We start from the raw sequence: 14,949 nt of genomic DNA on the forward strand, positions 1-14,949 counted from the left end.
CCAAAAGGCTTGTTTAAAAGATGTACATTTGCAATCATCTGTGACTTACTTTAATATATGTGGAAGTCCTAGCTTTTGAGCTACAGGCATGTGTGTATATAATCACCTTTCCAAAGCATATGGCGTTGCCTAAACTATTAGAGAATTGGCCCAGAATTTTAAATATTTCAGGTGAGCATCTATGTGTGGGTGAGTGCCCCCGGTGTGCTTGTGTGAGAAAAGATAAGGGAATTTTTTTTTTTTAATTATAAATGTTCTTACTGTAGAAAGACTTTTAGAAAATATCAGGTTTATGGTTTTGCTAGCTCCCGCTAAGTCTGACCATCTCGTTATGCTGTGTTTGGGAGTTTATGATCTGCAGGGGGGGAAAAAGTTTTAGTTATGTATAAGATATTTAAATAGCGAAAGGAAGAAAAATCCTTTTAAAAAAATCGTTGTATAAATCCCTGTATATAAACTTGAAGTGAAAATGAACTGCAGGGAGATTTTTTTAAAATGCCCCTAAACTGCTTAATCTGCACTACTAGTATTAAAGCAAAAACTCGGCGTTAAACTACAGGGGAAGCGAGGAAAGAGGTTTTGAAGTGGGAAAATTTCTGTGGTTCCCGTTGAGCTTACATTGAGGTTTCAGTGAGCTCAGCTCTACACTGAAGGGGCTTTGAATTATGGACTACATTTCTTGGGGCTTTGTGGGCTTAGATCCATCTGTTTTTCCTTGTTTTAAAAATCTTTCCTTCTTTCTTTCTTTCTTTCTTTCTTTCTTTCTTTCTTTCTTTCTTTCTTTCTTTCTTTCTTTCTCTCTTTCTTTCTTTCTTTCTCTCTTTCTTTCTTTCTTTCTTTTTCTCTTTCTCTCTTTCTTTCTTTTTTTTTTCTTTCTTATTTATTTAAAGAAAAAGTCTTATTAACTCGGAGGATATTTTTCTCCGCTTCTGTGGTATTTTAATGCACATTCGCTTTTCTTAGCACTGGAAAAAATAAATTGATACTCTGTAGAAAAATACCTGCCATAAAATGCTTCCACTTCTGTAAAAGTAAAATAAGCTCAGCGAAAATATTGATTAATATATACGTTATATCTCTCTATATTATATTGCGTGTGCATGAGTATGCGTGTGAAACTGTGTCCAAATGCACTTGTATAGTCATCGAGGCTCTTTTGTTTGGAAGGCAGCACAGTTTGGGCTACTGCTCTAAATATATAAAAAGCCAGACCTGAAGAACACCAATGCACAATGGCTACCGCCGCATTTAGAGAGTTATTTTCCTTTCGAGAGGCGATAAAATAACAGCGGCCGTAAAGTCGCTTGGAATTTTACTCCCTAGCTGGAAAAACGCTGCACGATATTTATCTTTCATGGGTACCTGCCATTTCACATCGGCAGGACCCGGCTGCCTCTCTAAAGCTCCGGCACGGGAGTAAGTGGGGAGGGGAAATTATATATATACCTATATATGTAGAAGAGACATAAGCGTTGTCAGCTCCCGAGGACGGATCCTATAGGCTTTGTGAACTGGTGTAAATAAGCCTCGCACGGAGGAGAAGGCAAGCACAAAGCTCTCTCCACTCCGAGCTCTCCGGCGGGCGGGTCGGAGGAGCAATTCCCGCCGGCCCCGCGGCCTTCGCCGCCGGTTGCCGATGCCGCCGGTGGCGGCGGCGCGCCGGGTGCCGTGGGGGGCGCGGCCCGCTCCGCTCCGCTCCGCGCCTCTCCGCTCTGCTCCGCGCCGCCGGTCGGGGCCGTCACCCCGGGCCGACCCCGCGGAGCCGCCGCCATCCCCCGCGCCGCCAGCGGTGGCGCTGGAGGCGGCGGACGGCGGGCGCGGCGGCGGCGGCGCGCACGGGCGGCCCGCGCCCCGGGCCGGCCGCCGCCCTCCCAGCTCCCCCACCAGTGCACGAGTTTACCTCTAGAGGTCATCAGGCAGGATTTACGACTGGACAACAAAAGCACGTGATGTGAAGCCGTACCCCATATTTGGGTGCCTACGTAGGAGGGAACCAAGTACATGTCCCAGTCATTTCCATAATTCATCATAAATTGTGCAAGGGTGCTATAGACGCACAAAACGACCAAGAGCCACAAATCAAGCACACATATCAAAAAACAAATGAGCTCTTATTTTGTAAACTCATTTTGCGGTCGCTATCCAAATGGCCCGGACTACCAGTTACATAATTATGGAGATCACAGCTCGGTGAGCGAGCAATACAGGGACTCCGCCAGCATGCACTCCGGCAGGTACGGATACGGCTACAATGGCATGGACCTCAGCGTCGGGCGCTCTGCTTCCACCCACTTTGGTGCCAATGAGAGACCCCGCAGTTACCCGGCCAACACCACCTCTGCCTCGACAGAGCCCAGGTACAACCAGCCCGCGACGTCTTCTCACTCGCCTCCCCCTGACCCTCTGCCCTGCACCGCCGTGGCCGGTTCGCCTGTCAGCGAGAGTCACCACGGGGTGAAAAACTCCCTCGCCAACTCCACCAGCACTTCGTCCAATTCCAGCAGCAACACGCACATCAGCAGAGACGGGGTTGGCACCTCGTCTGGGACTGAAGAAGACACTCCAGCAAGCAGCGAGCAGGCAAGTGCCCCGACCGACCAAAGCACAGCCCAGCCTTCACAGCCCCAGATCTACCCTTGGATGCGAAAACTGCACATAAGTCATGGTAAAGCAAATACCCTGTTCTTTCTTTATTTCTCTGGAGGAAAAGGAGGATTTAATGTAAACCGGGTGGCTGCGCCGAGCAAGGTCGGGGAGAGAGGGAGAGGAGGGCGTGAGAGCGGGCAGTCTCCGCACACGCCACAACTCTGCTCGCAGGGAAGCACGCTCCCTTCTCTGGGCGAGTCCCCCCGAAAGGAAAAAAACCTCCCGGCCCCAAACCCACAGCCCGTCTGGCTCCCAGCGCCGGCGGGGGAGCAGAAGGCGCCTTGCCGAAGGGGGATCGGGAGCAGAGGCTGCTCCCGGCTCTCCTCTGGATGGGGGATCTTCCAGAGGGAACAGCGCGGCTGACCCCATTTATTTTGCTGAGACATATTAAATAGAGAATAGGAGAGGGCGAGAAGGGCAGTTTTCAATGCTGGGAAGCCGGGGGGGCTGGGGGAAGGGCGAGTCGCCCCAAACTCGGGGGATAGAGCTTGAGGGGCGCGGGGAAGTGAGGCAACTTTCAGCCCCGGGTACCTGCCCTGCCCTCGCTGCTGGGAGAGCGGCCGGGAGTTCGCTGCCTCCCAGAGCCTTCCCCAGCTCAGCCGTGGGAAAGGGCTGAAAGCTTTGCTCTCCCAGCTCTGAAAACCCAGCTAGCAGCAGAGACATCTTCCAAAGCAGCTTATCTGGGGAGGGCGTGGGGGAATAACTTCGGGGGGGAGGGGGAAGGAAAAAAATTCAATTTTAAAAAATCGAACCACAAATCCAAGCAAAAACTTACCGAGACTACCAAATCCCCCTCCCCCAAGCCTTTCCTTAGAGGGGCTGGAGGGGGAAACTTGTTGAGCGTTTATCCAAAGCAGAAACAAAACCAAGCAGGACTGAGAATAACGGTCCTGGTCGCTGGTAGCTGCAATGAGACACGAAGGCTCCGAGTGGCTGCTGAGAATCTAAATCATGTACTTTTCTCTTCCAGACAACATAGGGGGACCAGAAGGGAAAAGAGCTCGGACTGCTTACACCCGCTATCAGACCTTGGAGCTCGAAAAGGAATTTCACTTCAATAGATACCTGACCCGCAGAAGAAGGATTGAAATAGCACATGCTCTTTGCCTCTCAGAGAGACAAATAAAGATCTGGTTCCAAAACAGGAGAATGAAATGGAAAAAGGATAATAAGCTGAAAAGTATGAGCATGGCAGCTGCAGGAGGGGCATTCCGTCCCTAAGCGTTTGATCAATTAAAAGTACTGAGCAGTATTAGCTGACCCTGCGTCGTCTCATGTCAGTACTAAGTTGACTTTCTAAAACTTCCTTGTGTTACTTCTGTGAAGAAACCCTGTTCTTGTCGCCCTTATTCATCTTTTAATCATGAGCCTGTTTATTACCATTCTCTCGCGTGTATAAGTAGATCTGCTTTTATCGTACATTTCTTTGTCTTGAATGGCTTTGTCTTGAAAAAAATAATAGATGTTTTAACTTATTTATATGAAGCGAGCTGTGTTACTTGAAGTAACTGTTAAAACAAAACAAAACTGAACAAAAAAGAACAAAAAGGAAAAAAAAAGGGAAGTTAAAAAAAAAAAAAAGGAGAGAGAGAAAGAAACCCTCCCCCGGTTTAGTACAAATGTTATGTGTTGCACTCAACCTGCTTAACTGTGCATGTGTGGTCAAGTGTTAATGTCTGTATAGCTCCAAGCTGTTAAAAATATTTTTATTCAAACTACCTATATAATTCCTGTGTAATTAATGCTGTTGTAGAGGTGAAATGATGAAATCAACTGAATTTGTCCTGCGTGTAGTGAATAGTGAATCTGTGACGAAAACTGTGATTCCAAGCAGTATGTCCTTGCTGTGCCTTTGTATATGACTCTTTGCACGAACTCTTAGAAGTGGCTCTTATTAAGCGCAGCTTCTGTGATGTATGTTTTTTGTGAACAAAGTTACAATTATAGTCAAAGTCTGGCTGTTTGAGCAAACTGTGATCAGCTTTTTTTTTATTATTATTATTATTATTTGTTTTTAAAAAAACCTGACTGGAAATCAACAAAAAAAATAAACTTTCTATTGTAAAGTTTTCGTGATCTGGTTTGTGCAAAGCAAGAAGTTGTGCTTCCAGATTTGCCTCTGAAAAAAAAAAAAATAGCCCGTGCAGAGTTTGTAATAATATTTTACCTGGCTCCTGCTGCACGTTGCAGATGGTGGATGCTGCAATTGTCCGCTACCAGTATTTTTAATTGAAAGTTTGACCGTAAGTTCTTCCTTACTGGTTTCTCCCTAGGTGGAAAGCTGCATCGCAGGACCACAATCAACACTCTTTGTGAGTGAATCAACTGTTAGCTGTTTGCTGATGGTTAAAAAAAAAAAAAAAAAAAACAACCAAAAAACGTGCTTTGTTAAAACACTGCTAATGCCAAGGCGTGTTTGCATCGCTCTAGAATTTCTCCTGTGGTTTCATTTAGTATATTTGCAGGACAGCCACGTCTGAGCCCTCTGCGTCTATCAGTAACCCTCTCTAGCCACATTCCCACTCTTCGCCCTTTAAAGATTTTTGATTTTCTTTGCTACAATTAGTTTGCTATAAACGTAATGTTACTTACCCCATCAGAGCTTGAATGGTTAACTCTTCTGAGCTTCTAAGAGCAACTAAAGATTTGCACATTTACTGACTGGTTACATTGATGCCTTCCCTTAAAAGTTATAAAACAGTAAACTTTATAAGCCCCAGTTCCGGCTATATGACATTTGGGTGCCAAATGAATAGGGTTTTGTCTATGAATTAGATCGTAAAATCATCCATAGCACAGACAGATAGGCTCACTGGCTATAAAAAGTCACGTGGTGCCATTAAAGTAAGTTTTATGGTTTTGGGGAGTTGACATCCAACATTATATACCACATAACATATAATCTCACTGACGCTGGACTTCATTTGACTCTTTTGCAGGCTACGTGTGCCTCCTGGCCATTCAAATTGTCAGGTTTAGGGACAGAAGTATCCAAACCACAAGTTCTCAGTACTATATGAAAAATGGCTCCTTGCAAGTCAAAGGTAAGTTTTGTGCACAAGTTCCTTAAAGTTTATTTGTACAGTGAGGAAGCCGAGGCTCCCGCTCGTTCTCGCTGCCTCTCGCCTCTCTTTCTTTCTCTTTCTCTTTCCCTTCCTTTCTGCCTGGAGCTTTTCAGGATGGTCCCACCGAGCCAGAGAGGCAGGATCAACCACTAATGATCCAGGTTGCCTGCAAATTCCCCCCCCATCCCTTCACTGGCAGCAGCTAGCTCTCTATTTTAACGATCAAATCAAAGTAAACCACAATAAGCGACTTTGGCAGAGATGGATTTTGGGGCCTAGCTTTAATCACTTTGACTACCACAGAAGATAATTACTTCCTTTGCTCCGATAGACTCTCCAAGTTTGGAGAGGTTTTGTTTAGCAAAGAGTAGTTACTGAAGGCGATTAAAAAAAGGGGGAAACAAAATAGATGGGGCTTGATATTATCTGGGCTGTATCTTATGCAGGCATGATAGAGTTGGAGGCGTGATGATATGGTAATAATCCTTGGATTGGTGAAATATGTTGCACATCAGAGATAGTATTAAAATGGCACAGACTGTACTGGAGTGCTTAGATACATATTTTCTGCATTGGGTTGTGCAGAAAGCTTTAACTACATGTCTATGTCCATCTATGAGTGCGTACTGTGTTTTATGGATGCGCATTTATAACATTGCTGTAACTTTTTCCTGACCCTCTATACAATTGTATAAATATATTTAAATTACATGCATGTGTGCTTGCATGTACCTATCGGTCTATATGCCTGTGTAAAGCCGTGCAAATGCATAGATGTGTCTAATATTGGTGTAGTTACATATACAAAGGGTGTGTAAGTGTATACATATACATGTCCCTGTGACTTTTTTTTAAAGCAAACCAATTGACTGTAACTTGTAGCATTAATACAAGAGACTACAGGTCATTAGAGTGCTGCAAATTATGAAATACGGGCTTGGTTTATTGAAGATTGTAAATATCCCCCTAGCTCTGCTCTCTCTCTTTTTGCCTTATATTGCTGGCTGCCATTGTGGGGTAGGCCCCAGCTGCATGTTTACTTCAACATTCTTTTTATTTAAGTGGACTGTTCTCACTAGAGTGTGATTACTCAGCAATAAACTTTATGGCCGGATTTAACTTTAGTCTTTGAATTTCCAGGACTTGAATGAAAGGGTGAAAGGAACTCTGTCTTTCTCTGGGTAACATTAAGGCCTGATCCTTATCCTCAGAGCTGTTACTTTGGCGAGTGATCTCAGGGGGGTGCAAACTGACTAGTTGGGGGCTAGGGAAGAGATTTGAGAATTGCCTACAGTCTCTCTCTCTCTCTCTGTATATATCTATATATCTATCTCTCTTTCTCCCCCTCTCTCTCTCTCTCTCTATCTTCAAACCAACTGTGGGTATCTCTTTCTCTGCTCAGTTACTCCAGTGTTTGGAGTAACATTGATTCAGGACATTGCATTGTTTTCCTTTATGTGTCATAAAGTTCGGTTTGCAAAAGAACAGCATGGTATGATGTGAGAGATGGGCTTTGTTTTATTTTGCTAGTGCTATTCCGCTTGAATATTGTGGTTTAGGCTGGTTTTGCTACTGCAAGCAAAAATGAGAGAAAGGCACAGGGGCACAGGAGGGTAAGGTTGTTGTGTACCTCTGCAAGGTCTGCACGTTGCTGTCTGATTCCTATTTTTAATTTGTCTTTAACTTCAAAGAAATGGTAGTATATAAGGTAGGTTCACCTCAAAGATCTCAGTTTTACAAATATTTAATATGTAAAGTCACCCCTTGTGTAAGATAAATGGAGTCTGAAGCCTTTGTGTCTGTCTATCCTTCCTATGAACACTAAACAAACACATCTGCATATATTTTATATTAAAAAAATGGGAAAGGCTTTAAAAGAACATATCCAAATGCACATTTGAAAATCATTTCCGTTATAAACAGCTGGAGATTTTATAGCACACTAGCTGTCACATTTTCATCAATAGGAATACCAGAAAGTTATATATGATAGGTGTGCATTGCGTTATACTATATGTCATAAAATTTTATAGTTTGAGGCAAGGCATGAAAAACCTTTAAAAGTTTGAACTTCATTTATTTGTGGGTCCTTTTGCTAGGAAAATTATTTGCTTGTAGGTGGGAATGATACTAGACACAAACAGCTCACAATTACTCAGTATTCAACAACACTGCATTATTTGAATTAGCTGGTGAATATACAAACACACACGCACATCCGTTCAGCTAATATTTTAGGATGCTGGCTTCCACCGTAGACTGTAACTTTTAATTGTTTAGAGTGAAAATATTTGCTACTATGTGTTTTCTACATTTCTGGTTGTGGCTTTTGGAGCCTATTCCACGGAAAGCAATGTACAGAGATTCAAGAACTATGGAGAAGAAAAATATCCCCAAGCCCAGAAGCATACAAACCCACCCATACTGCAAGAAACACTAACAACAAAAGAAAGTTAGATAGAAATGACAACTTCACCGTATTTCTGGCCCTGCCCTGTCCTAAGAAGCACAGTTGAAACCATTCAAATCCAGAAATGCATAAAGATTTCCTAGTCCGCTTTGAAATTTAAAATTCAAACGAGCTCAGACTGCCGAACTCTATGAAAATAGTCCCAGGTCCGAATTGTTTTCCGAGGGAAAATGTCATGGGGAATTATCGCTGGGAATCAGGAGAGAGGTCTTAACTGCACACGTTATTTTTCTGCTGTATTTGGAGGATTAATGCGTGGGAATTTGTTCTACCTTAGGCGTGGCAAGTTGCGTTCTGTGATTTGAAATATAGCTTGCCTAATCCTTTGAAAGAAATACTTGCGTGTAGTGTCTCATGTCCAAGCGTAAGGCCAATTAAAGATTAGGTAGCTCTCTTAATGTGCGTTAACTGGTGACTTTGCAAGACATAACTTTCTCTAAACCAGAAGTATAACAATCCAATGGAAAGTCATCCGTAAATTACAGCTCTGCAGTCTTGTCTAAACCATGCAAACGCCCTAATTGTAGAACATTACAGAGAAATTATTATTCTGCCATTTCCTTACATTTAATAAGTGTGTATCTGTGGAAGGGTGACAACAGAGGGGTTTGCAAACTGCTTCATGGGAAATTGAATGGAACAGATCACGAGGGGCGGATCAGGAGGTTTCGATTTCAAACCCTGGATCCTAGAGCAATGTTTTTTCCCGCCCCGCATATACAGACTTAAGGCATGAAACGCGGACATAAGTAAATCTCCTGACCAAGTTATCGCTTGGCTTTCTTAGTTCTTTCTCTTTCCTGCCCTCAAAATCTTCCCGATTTGAGACTAGAGTTGCTAGCCAGAGCACAAAACCACGGCTCCCACAGACGTCTGATCATCTTTGAAAATATTATCCCCTTCAAATTAAAGCATCCCCACTAATGTCTCTCTGGAAGGCAGATACTCATGGACCACCCCAGTCACATGTTCCTGTAGCTACACGCACAAACGCTATCAAATCTGACACAGAGAGCGTGTAAAATTTGCATGAATTTTGCTTTATAGCATGCAAAAAGAATCTTTCCTATATCCCCTCCCCCCCAAAAATGTCTTTTCAATAATAATATTTGCGATGAAGGTTATTGGGTAATTATTGCAATTTTGTGGAACAGTCCTTGCTTGAGGTGAAGTCTGTCTCTGGATAATAAATGGCAGCCCGTGCAGTTCACTGCCAGGTTAAGTAAATGCAGAAAAGATAAATCTGCACACCCTAGGAATCACCAGCAGAGCTCGCTTTAGACCAAGTTCACAGTCAACTCGTTTGCCTAGACAAGGCTTCGCAAACAATTAGAGTTGTTTCTTTATGTTTAAATCAAGGAGAAATGACTAAGACCCTTCAGCAGAGAGCTGCAGCTTTCCCCCCAACGCTCGTCGCTACATTCCTTCCAACCTCACGCCCAGAACTTACCCAGCATTTCACCTGCAACTGTAACCATATAGCGCCTTTGAGTAACAGGCTTCCCTCCAACGCTGCCGAAAGGCTGTGCAAACTGATCTAACAGCACTTTGCAAAACCGCGAGATTAAGGAAAAAAAATTAAAAACGCAAAAGTATCCGATTTCTCAAAAGCAAGAAGAAAAAATAAAGCCCCCTTAGAAAGCTGGGGGAAACAGCAGAAGTATTGAAACAAACAGTGCGACTCTCTTACTCCTAGAAGAAGCTGCATAGCTTTTGTATATCTTTGTGGTTAAGGGCGTTACAACTGCAGGTCAAAAAGTTGAGGGTCAAAAGTTTACGTTTTGCACCACTCTTAGTCATTCGCCCAGACAGAGTTTGATGTCAATGTTATAGCCGAGATCTTGACTATCAGCACAAAAGATAAAATAGCTTTGAGTTACGTGTGTATCACAGTATGGACTCCAGGTGAACCCTACTGGCTGAATGACCTCAATTACCGAGGAAAGGATAGAAAATTCCTCTTTTCAAGAGTAATACACGTTGTATTTCATCTTGAATTATCGGCCGCATTTGTGTCTGAATATCTCGGGTTCAGTCGTGGCAGGTAAATACGCGTGTTACCCCCACAGCAGCCACTGACGCTGCTTCTTCCAAGACTCAGGTAGCAAAATGCTTCACCTTTGTTTATTATATAATAACCTGATTTAAGAGGTTTAACGTTAAGCCTTCTCACTTTGCAAAATGGCAGGAAGATAAGATAGGAGCGAAGCTATTAAGGCGTATATCGATCCTAGTCGCGTCTTTGTTTTTGCTCTCATTTCTGTAGCGATGGCTAAACTGTGCTTAAACAGGACATGCTGGAGATAATATAGGTTATATGTTTGGTCCGAAGGAGCTCGTTTAAAAAGCGGAGCGGTGGAGCCCTGTTATGATACCAATGGAAAATGTTACGGAGAAGCTGGCGCCCTGCGCTGCTCCGAGATTTGAAGGGTTCTCACAGCCTTCTGGAATTATCCGAGGCGGCAATTCCCAGCGAAATGGGGAGTAGGAAGTGTTGTTAATTCTCCCTCCACCCATCCCTCTCCACTCCTTCAAGAAAAAGTTCAGTGGAATTTCTTAGCACAGAGATTTATTTCCACACTGCTGGGATTTTTTGTTCCCAATGCCGTCTCTGTGTAAAAGCTTTACTCCTTGGTCAAACGTGTCTGCGGGGAGAACTGGCCAATATTGCTTAGGCAACTTCATTTTGGACGAAATACCTGAAGACAGGACTCAGCTTGAAATTTTGAGGCTGTGGGGTGGATGGAAGAGGGAAAGGGTATTCCCAAATAGGCATAATCAAATATGTAAGGTGTGGAGGAGGGGACAGCGCGACGAGGAAGTCCGAGAAAGAGCGCACCTCACTCCCAACCACGCATTGCTGCCTTCCCACCCCCAAGGCAGGAGCCTACCCCGGCCTCTCTGTAACTGGTACTCGTGAATTATTTGCCAGAGACACAGCTGGATCGTGACAGGCGAACTTTCTTGGGAACAAGTACGCGAGAGGCTAGATATCAGATTAGCCAAAGTGTTTATTGGAGATTTTGCCTGAAGTACCTGCTGAAGCCTGGAAAGTATGTAATGCAAGTATTTGATCGGCGTGGAGACGCTGCTCAGAAGTTGTTGCTGCTGCTCACTTATAGAGAGCCCTGGCACTGCACGTTTGGGGAGCCTGCCCGCGCTGAAGATAGTATATAACCTTTCACATCGAGGCTATTTATTTGGTGTAAGAGTGAAGCCTGATAACAAGCTAAAAACCGTAGCCAAATATCTATTTTGTTAGAGAATAGCAGGCGAATTGTTTCCAAGAATAACAATGCGTCTTTGATATACCCAGAATGAAAGCTGTTACTATAACCGGCTTACTCAAGAGTAGGTGACAGAAATCCATTTACTTCCTCACTAAAACAATTAGCATCCCGGATTCCATATTTAAAATCTGGTTTAGAATAAAAATATCAATGATAATAATTTCAAATAAGTTGAAACAGCGACTTCCGTAAATATCGACTCTTTTGAATTATTGTTTAAATTGTTCCCCACCCTCACTCCCACCCCCAATTAAAAAAAAAAAAAAGGTAACAGGCTAGAACAGAACAGTTAATATTTTGAGGCGAACTCTTTCTGTTCTTTCACACTCTGCCTTTAGCACACTGCTCTCTGGCGTGGAAGGTCTGCTCAAAAGACCATTCATTTAAAAATCCGTGCACAAATCACATTTTACGTGTGTTTATTTAAGTGCGCCAGGACAGAATGAGCAAATCCCGCCAACCATCCCGTTGTTAAGAGGAGTCTGCGTGCCAGAAAAGCCACCGCTTTTACCAAATGCTGAACTTGGGGCAAAACTCCCAACATTGACCTGGCAGAGCCCATCGGGAAGGAGCGCTCCTGTCCGCGAAGGCAGGGCAGCCTCGAGACTGTATCATTCCCAGGAACAAAGAAAGGAATACAGTCGATACATTCCATAACGTTTACATTTTCCCGCGATTTTTTTCTTATTTTTCCTTAGAAGTAGTGACCTGGGCAAAGCACCCTGCTATCTAAAAGACACTGTTATAGACCTTTTAGAAAAACTAAGTCCAAGGCCGAGGTGAACTTCAGGTCACCGCGTCTAACAAATATGAAAATGTCGCCTGGTGAAGGGCACGCCTTGTTATTTAACAAAGACTGTCAATGTGTAAGATTAATAAGAAACAAAATGCACACGGTGTCACTTTTCGGTCACTTTGAAACTTGGGACAGCCTCGTATTCAAGAGGGGAAAGCTGGGGCTAAATATATTCAAAATGGTTCAAATCAAAGTCAAGTCAGGCTGCTAGTGTGATTCTTCCTCCTCCTACTGTTCTCGGTGGAGGATGGCCGGGCACGACGAGAGGTTGACTTGAATTATTATTATTATGATTACTATTATTACTACCACTTTTGCTATTATTGCTGTTATTATTATTATTTTATCTTTCGTGGAAATTACGGTTTATCCGCATATGTGGAGGGTAGCAGGAATACTTGTCTGTTTCACCAGAAAAAGAGGGATCCCCTTTTCCCCCTCTTTGGGTATGTATGAGGTTGCCTCTTCTTGGTGCATGAAAATTTATTCTCTCCCTCTCAACTCAATTCTGATGCGTCCAGAATTAATTCCTTCTCTTCCTCGGCCAGACTCGGCCAGGAAACTCTCGCTTCTTTATTAATCGATTAAAGTCTCCTTCTTCAGTGAAATCGAGCCTTTAGTCCTTCTGGAAAAATAAGGGAGCTGGCCTATTTTATCCGATCCTTTTCTTTTTTTTGAGAGCTTAGGGTGATGGTACAAGTTTGTTAAAAGGAAGTACCGGGGAAAAAAAGGGTTTCTGAGATTGTTTATTACAGCCATAAATCTTGCAGTAAAATGTCGAAATGGCCGTGTGCAAGATAACACTTGGTGGTCTTGGCTGGGTTCTTGTTTATGATAACAAAACCACAAAGACATGGAACAGGCCTTTTGGAGGTCCTGCCTCAGCACATCTTCGCAGACTAATAGAGCCACACGAAAAAACAGACTTGAGCTGAGCAGCTCAGGTCACCTTGCAGATTTACACTCGTATACAAAATTGAGTCCTTCTTTCTGTAGCCGAGCGCCAGAGACCCGCTGTAGAAAGAGGTGCAGTGAAACTTTGAGATCTAATCACAGTAAATAATACGAAGCAGAGGCCGGTCAACTCTCCCGATAAAGCGCTGAGCTTATAAACCGAGACAACATTTTTCGTTTTGCTTTACCATGGCGTGGGAACACGGCAGCCCGCTGTAGTGCTCCGGCCATAGTGCCTCAGGAGTTATGCCGAGGATAATATTTACGATACCCCAGTGTAATTCATCTGGTGCTGCCCGGCAGGTATTTGTGCGTATGCGTCTGTATGTGTGCATGTGTCTCTTTACGCCGGGAATTGTTCGCTGGTCGTGGTGGCTTTTGGCAATCTTTTACTTTTTATAGCCATGTAGATGGGAGCTTTATTCTTCCAGAACATGGGTTGCTGTTGTTTTGTTATTCTTGTCGTTTTAATATAAATAAAACGATCTCCCCTTTTCTGTCAAATATGTGTTGTTGAACAGTTGCTGCTGTCTCTGTGTGTAACCGCGTGTGTGTAACCGCATTTCCTCTCCACGCAGAGTAAATAGAGAAACTTATCTATTACCCCAGTTAAAGAATTCCATAGATGTGCTGTTGAAAACGAGTAAGTAAATGTGTTTTAACTCTCTTTACAAATTAGACATTCGATAGTAGGAGGAAATGAGTGATTGTTTAGATAAGTACCCCAGTATACCCAAGTGCTGGAAATGTTCTAACATATTACAAGCCGCATGCAATGTGCGTGCCTGTGTGTCTGTGAATAAAATATAAATCGATACGATGTGTGTCTTGTTAGGTGGAATATATATTCAAATAGAATTTTATTGCATGTATCCATTATCTATAAAACTGCAAAAGACAATAATCTGAATTTAAACCAGGGTGACTGTTAATGTAATATCTTTAGGAGGGCAAGATCTAAACTGTATCATATTTACGCTTGATATATTAGAAGTATTTTCCCATACCAGCAGATGAGATTACCCACTCAGCAATTATATTCTCTAAGGGTGCAGTAAATATTTCTGTGTGTTCATATGCTTTCCTTAAAAGAAGAAAAAAAAAATCCGAAAAGTTCGCTTCCAACTCCATATGTGCCAGACTATCTGACACAATCTCCAGTACTTCAATAAGTATTTTTCCCCTTAGAATAAGAGCGTAATTAGTTTAACCATCAAATTTCAATTATCTAAGGTCAAGACTGTTGCCTCTTTCCCCCCTGAGCTGCAAATATCGTTAACAGTCTCAGTGTTAGCAACGTAGGGGTGTCTGAGTGCCCTCTCCCTCCTACACCAGGATTTGCGAGTTACTTTTGCGAAGGTGCTAGCGATTTCTCGCGGAAGTGAAAATTATGGAATAAACCCAAGACGAGGCATACCAAACCAATGGACTTAAAATCGTAGTTCAGAAAGAGCTCCTCCACGGGGAGGGATGCTCGCACTGAGCCCTGCGATCGCCGGTAGGAAGTATTTCATTCCGTCGTGTCCGTCTTCCCCTCTCCCTTCCCCCTCTATTCCCCGTTATTTTCAGGCTCGCAATGTCCCTCACACCCCGCAAGCCACTTCAGGACTCTCTTCGGCCTTCCCGCGACCTTCGTTCTAACTTTCGCATCTATTCGTTCAATTAGCACAGATAGAGAGGCTCAAAGGACTGGCCTTGGAGCGACGGGGCGCTGGGGACAGATCCCGG

The 14,949-nt window shown here is 43.5% G+C and overlaps 1 protein-coding gene across 1 annotated transcript; it reads left to right on the forward strand.

The window, feature by feature from the left end:
* The first annotated feature begins 1,892 nt into the window (after positions 1-1,892).
* On the forward strand, positions 1,893-4,612 carry HOXA5 (homeobox A5). The gene is made up of 2 exons (XM_008920401.3): positions 1,893-2,665; positions 3,617-4,612. The coding sequence occupies exons 1-2, from the start codon at positions 2,104-2,106 to the stop codon at positions 3,865-3,867; spliced, it is 813 nt and encodes a 270-aa protein (XP_008918649.1). The 5' UTR covers positions 1,893-2,103; the 3' UTR covers positions 3,868-4,612.
* The last annotated feature ends 10,337 nt before the right edge of the window (positions 4,613-14,949 follow it).

This window comes from Manacus vitellinus, unplaced genomic scaffold (assembly GCF_001715985.3).
Source record: "Manacus vitellinus isolate BGI_N305 unplaced genomic scaffold, ASM171598v3 scaffold_3_pilon, whole genome shotgun sequence".
Lineage (NCBI taxonomy): Eukaryota > Metazoa > Chordata > Aves > Passeriformes > Pipridae > Manacus > Manacus vitellinus.

Bases quoted from the DNA above. Each gene is read 5' to 3' on its own strand.
- HOXA5 (XM_008920401.3), top strand. From the start codon at position 2,104: ATGAGCTCTTATTTTGTAAACTCATTTTGCGGTCGCTATCCAAATGGC. The intron at 2,666-3,616 runs GTAAAGCAAATA...TTTCTCTTCCAG, and splicing joins AAAACTGCACATAAGTCATG to ACAACATAGGGGGACCAGAA.